This window comes from Henckelia pumila, chromosome 4, assembly GCF_033568475.1.
Source record: "Henckelia pumila isolate YLH828 chromosome 4, ASM3356847v2, whole genome shotgun sequence".
Lineage (NCBI taxonomy): Eukaryota > Viridiplantae > Streptophyta > Magnoliopsida > Lamiales > Gesneriaceae > Henckelia > Henckelia pumila.
This window is the reverse complement of record NC_133123.1, coordinates 21773224-21779484: the sequence shown is the minus strand read 5'-3', so window position 1 is coordinate 21779484 and position 6261 is coordinate 21773224. Positions and strand designations below refer to the sequence as shown.

General features: G+C 32.1%; 1 protein-coding gene across 1 annotated transcript; it reads right to left on the bottom strand.

Annotated features, from left to right (window-relative positions):
* Positions 1 to 3804: 3804 nt before the first annotated feature.
* LOC140863687 (F-box protein PP2-A12-like) lies at positions 3805 to 6261 on the bottom strand. The gene is made up of 3 exons (XM_073267285.1): positions 5779 to 6261; positions 5240 to 5358; positions 3805 to 4345 (listed from the first exon to the last, which is right to left on the bottom strand). Exons 1-3 carry the CDS (start codon positions 6109 to 6111, stop codon positions 3925 to 3927), a joined length of 873 nt encoding a protein of 290 aa, XP_073123386.1. The 5' UTR covers positions 6112 to 6261; the 3' UTR covers positions 3805 to 3924.

Genomic DNA, 6261 nt, shown 5'->3' with positions numbered 1-6261 from the left:
TCGGATCCATCACAGTGCATTTGAAGTTTTTCCCAAGCCTATTTAGCACGTACACAGTTAGTGACCAGTGAAAACATATTAGAATCAAGAGAAGTAAATATAGCATTAAGGGCTTTGTTGTTCATATTCGAAGCAGCAGTTTCATCGGCATTCCAGTTCGTTTCTGGTTTGAGTGGAAAGTCTCCTTCTCCATCAGTTCTCCTTGGTGGATTCCAGCCTTTTAGTACATGTTGCCAAGCCTTTTCATCAATCGACTTGATGTAGACACGCATCCTAACTTTCCAGATAGCATAGTTGGATCCATCCAAGATTGGAGGACGTTGAGCAGTTCCTGAATAAGGTATCTCCATTGTGATATCCTGTCAAACACAAAAACAGAATCACACTTAGTATCGTCAAGTGAATGTCTCTGATGCCACTTGTTAGGTTTGGACAGTCTGAAATCACAGAATTACCAGAAATAACTTTTTGAGTGTATGTTATCTTTCAGTGTTGTCAGCACTTCAAGAGAACACTATGCAGCAGAATAATTAATTAACAGTAAAAGTAATTAGCACACAGATATTTGTGCACAAGTATTAAATACTTGTGCGATGCCTCATTGCGAAATAATCACTAGATAATCAAATCAGTTTACAAAAACTAACTAGTGATTGTTTATGAAAAATCTATTTTTCTCAACAGATTGAGAAAATAAATGACTTCCTAAAAACTAGTAAGAATTGGAATAAAACATCAATAGGAAGTTCTAAACCGAAAAACGAAAACCAAGGATCCACTTTCAGAACAACACTTCACTCGTGTGTTCTTCAGTGTTTCCAACACTACTCGGAAACACAATGTAACAGCAACAAACACTCCAGAAATTCTTCAACAATCTATCTTCAAAGCTCCAAAATTTCTGCAGTAATTCTCTATGTATTTTTCTCTCTACGTTTCACTCTCTTGTCTCTTTTGATTCTTCTTTTTGATCGGTCCATGCACTCCTATAAATAGATCTTCAATATGTTTTCATAAATAAGAACCTACAAGATATAGAAACAATATATCATCAAATATTTCGAATAAGAAATAATAAAGATTACCAAGTTTAAAACTTGTTTAAGAAAGACAAAACTCTAAATATAGAATTTGAATGCAATAAGAAAATAATTTAAAAGACATGTGCACGACATGTTCTTTCAAATATGATATTTTAAAATTAATTAATTAATAACCTTGTAATCAAATTTTATAATTGTAATTGGACTTAATAGTAATTTAGATTAAGGGTAAACTTAACTTTTTAATTTGATTGTGTACCAATTAAACTATTTACATAGTTATATGTACTAATTTAACATTTTATCAATAGTGTGTATATTAAAATGACTCCAATAATTACATGCAACCACAACTTTTTAAATTATGCGAAATTATTATAGTTATTAATTATTAAAAAAAGGCATCATGAGTTCATGACACTAGGGCTGGGATCGGGTCGGGATCCGTCCCGTAACCCCCTTACCCGATTCCCGTCTCGATAAGAATTGAGATATTTTTTTTCTCCAGATCCTGCACCCGAGATGTGTTGGGACCCAAATGTTCGGGATCGGGAGAGGGTAATCCCGAACAATATTTTTTTAAAAAAAATTCTATGAAAATATATTTTTAAAAAAAATTATGAAGAAACTCAAATAATTCTTAGTACATTATAAATAAATTAAAATTTCTTTGTATATAACCATTAAGAATTACAACATCTTCAATATTACAAATAAACTAAAACAACTACTTAATTAATACAATTAAAACATATAATTATTTATAATAAAAAAACCAAAATAAAAATTTATAACTTAATGTTAATATTAAAAAGATAAATATAAATATAAAAAAATAATTATATGGTAGATAATTATAAAACATTATTATTAAAACAGAAAATTATAAAAAAAATCTATTTTTTTAATTAAAAAATATTATTAATTGGTTATGTATTGTACATAAATACCAAATTAATTATTACATCGCGTGCCAATTATTTTATCATCTCATGTAATTAAAGTCCACGCTCGAGTACAAGGAAATCTTGTGTAAAAGATTAGATAATCATCATGCCCGTGGGTAAATTTACTCACACAGAAATAAATCTAAAGACTATAATTAGTGTCCCCTCACGAATAAAAGGAATTCATTTTTAAGGATTTTATTTTATTTTTAATAATTAGCGTTTTAAACACTTGCTATATTTGTTTAATATACATGATTAGGGAACTTTTCAGTTTTCATAAGGAAAAAACTGAAAAGATTGAAAAATGTATTATATTTAAAATAATGTTAAAAGAGACGTTCTATAACGCATACATTGATATTTATATTAATATTATATTGTGATATTTGATATTATATGACAAAATTTTGTATTCGATATATAACGAGATTTTGACTAACGAAATTTTTGTATTGATTTATTTGTGACATAAGAATTAATTCAAAATTTTTGATATAGATATAACATCATTCTTAGATTGGGTATTCTCCCAAAATATTTTTATCCCCTTATTTCTTGTTATAGTAGGTCACTTGTGAAGATATGTGAGATAGTTCAATCATGCCACTGTCTACAATAATAAATATATAAAAACTCATATGAGACGATTTTACGAATAAATTTTGTGAGATAAATTTTCTAAATAAGTATTCATTAAAAAAATTTATTTTTTTTAACAAAAGTATTATTTTTTATTGAATACAAGCAAGATTGACCCGTCTCACAAATAAAGATCCGTAAAACAATCTCACAAAAGATTTACACAAAAAAATAATATTTTGGCATAAAAAATAATATTTTTTTATGTATGAATCAAATAAAAAGATGTGTCACAAAATTGATCAGTAAGACATCTCACAAGATCTTTTGTGTGTAAAAGATAATATCTTCACAATTGGTTGTTATTATGTGAAAATTAAACACCATTGTCTATCTATTTATCTATATGCACACATATCTATACTATCTATAATATCTATATCTATACTATACTATACTATACTATATTATATTATACTATATTATAATAGATGAAAGTTTTATACTAACCGTTTTTTTTTTTATCAAATCACACCAAAATTTTCTTCTATTTTACCCTTAAATTTAACACATATTTTTTTGAATTTTTATCTCAAATGACTAATATATTCTCATTTTTCTCTAACATCATTATCTTATTTTCTCTTATTTTATTTTTCAAATTCTATTATACGTTTTTATTAAATTATCCAACCACATTTTTACAAATTCCCTTTACTTCTTCCAAACTCACATGTTTTTTCTCTATTATAACTTTTTTTTTTTTACGTTTTTTCCCAAATAATTGAATTGTCAAACACGTGAAAATCACGTGTAACGGTTGGTAGTAACAATTAAAAGATCTAGTTTTACAAAATTAATGCGTAAGACAGTCTCACGAGAATTTTTACAAAGTTTTTTTACTTTCTGAAAACTTACATGTTTTTTTCTCTGTTATAATTTTTTACGTTTTTTCCAAATAATTGAATTATCAAACACATGTCACGATTGCTAATAACAAATAAAAGATCCAATTTCACAAAATTGATCCGTAAAACAGTCTCACGAGATTTTTGTATGTAAAAGATAATATCTTCAAAATATGTTTCATAAATTATTGATCCATGAGATCGTATCACAATTTATTTTTTTTAGGTGGGTAAAAGACTTATCTTCACGATTGATCGTTATATTTGAAAATTAAACAGCATTGTCTACATATATATATATATATATATATATATATATATATATATATATAAACCCAGCTCATATCTTACATTTTACAAGCCTCGTGATCCAGAATTCGATTCTTCACAAAATAAATGATAGACATCTAAACATCCTACTCCCTACAATGAGATGGGATGCAATTAAAAATGCTGCAACCTTTCCCTATACTCCACAGGATACACAAGTACAGAATCTACACAAAGACCGCCTTTCGTGTGCGTACAATCGATCTGAGTCATTGAAAACTTGACTCTCATCGATCTGCAAGAACTCGGGACAACGAAATTTCCAGCATGATAATGAATCCATTTTCCAGGCTCTGTCAGGTAACATTGTTTAGTTGCCTTCTGGCCTTCGGAAGTTGAGATATGGAATCGAACAGGTTTTTTGTCCCAACCGTGCACATGTTCTGAGTTGCAAACACGCCTTCCGAATCTCTTATGGGTGCGTCCCAGTTGGAGACGGAAAAAGAGGCTGTAGGTGCCGGGTGGGAATGGGAACTCGATCTCACCATCGACTTGGAACCACCATATTTGCTGGAGATACGCAACAGACTGGAACCTAGATCAAGAAAAATGTAAACTTAGTTGAATTTCGATTACATGTTAATGGAATCATCTAACCAACTGACAAAACTAACAAATTACAGCATACGCCCTTGCATCCGTTGTGCCAAAAAGATATAGTTATAGCCATTAACCCCCAAAATACTCTGCTAAACAAATGTTTTGTGATCATTTGCAGCTACTAATCCAATTGACTGTCATCAGACTCCACCAATTCTAAGACTCAACGATACTACACATGTAGCTTCTCATTTTCCAGTTCACTGCACTGCATCTGCCGTAAATCAGCATCAGCTCTTGATTCTAACACGTACAAGCGGATAACACATTCCGTATTGTTTGATAACTACGACTAAACTTTGATGTCAGACTCTCGAATCATGCAATCAGGTAACTAGTTATCATAAGAAGAGATTCGAATACTTGCACGATAGCATAACCATAAACTGTTCTTGGACAACATTGAACAAAATGGTCCTGCATTGTGATTTATCTTAATGTAAAAACGATAAAATCTGACAAAACAATCATGCAAAAACCAAGTGCTTGTAGTTGAGTAAGGAGATAACCCAGCAGAGGGACAATCTATCCCAAATGAAAAACTTCCAAACCTAAAACACAAATTCTCAATCCTGAACTCAAAGATCACTTTCAGCTATTTAAGATCCTCGGGCACGCATATGCACAAAGAAATCTCATAATCTCTACATTCAAACTGGAACATCCTAAAAGAGGAGCACCAAATGGATAAGAATTTTTACTAGTTGGAATCTCGAGGAGAAACACCACAAGATACCAGGACACAACACATCAACCAAATAACAGCCCACCTAAAAATTCAGTTTTTTCAAAGTGCGAGTATTGAATGGTGATATTCTGAAACCCTCACCTCGATTCTTCGGTTGGAATCCGACTCCAGTATCTCCTGTCATCAATCCCTGTTATCGACAATCCATTGGACGATAATGACATAAAAGTCTTGCCTGTGGACTTATCCAACCACACTTTCTGCACATAAAAGAGTCATTATATTCAATATGATCTGTTTTGATAATATCAGAAAAGAAGGGGTCGGATTTCCAGACATGTCACTATATTCCCCAATCAGTCTCCCCTCATTTCTCAAAAAAATTCCATTATTTTTCTTAACATCCAAAGAAGGAACCAAAATTTCAGAAAATTTAAAAAAAAAATTTATTCCCATTTCATTTTACATCCCACAAATCAATATTCATTTCAGCTCTCACATAAAACCATTTCCTTAGAAAATCTGATAACAACTAAAAATCGAAAGATCTCCCCAAGAAACACTCATCCAAAATGTCCAGAAATCAAAACAAGATACACATAAACATCTTCTATAATCAAATCAAAAGAACTTCCAAAAACAATAATAAATCGTCAATAAAAGGGCTTAAAAAATCACACCTTGGTGCCACCATCAAAAGAATTCGGCCTACAAAGCCTGGAATAGATATCCCTTTTACACGAACCCTCGCAAAAAACACCATCTTCCTCGCCAAAAACCCTTTGCAAAACAGAATCACAATTCACAGGCAGCTTGGACTCCCAAACAAAGTCCGCGTACGACGCCCCCCTGAAAGCCCTGTTCAAGCTCGAGAGCCTGCAGATCTGCGGCGGGTCTAGGTACACCAGCACCGACGCCACGCAGCTCTCCGGCAAGTCCCCCAGCCCCGGCTCCGGCGAGGGGTCCACGGCCGAGCCCCCGTTCTGATCCATGAAAGAAAACGATAAACCCATCAAGGAAACGCGTCAACGACGAATAAGGGATTCAATCCAGAGAAAAAGTATCAAAAATGGAGAAATGGAAAGCTTCTAGCCGTATATATGGATCTACGGAGGAAGAGGACCGCGTACTGTCCTGTCCGTACAGACGCGTATGTTGGAAGA

Excerpts from the sequence above, each read along its gene's own strand:
- LOC140863687 (XM_073267285.1), bottom strand. The coding sequence starts at position 6,111 with ATGGGTTTATCGTTTTCTTTCATGGATCAGAACGGGGGCTCGGCCGTG. Across the intron at positions 5,359-5,778 it reads CTTTTGATGGTGGCACCAAG|AAAGTGTGGTTGGATAAGTC; the intron begins GTGTGATTTTTT and ends TTTTATGTGCAG. Across the intron at positions 4,346-5,239 it reads ATTCCAACCGAAGAATCGAG|GTTCCAGTCTGTTGCGTATC; the intron begins GTGAGGGTTTCA and ends TTCTTGATCTAG.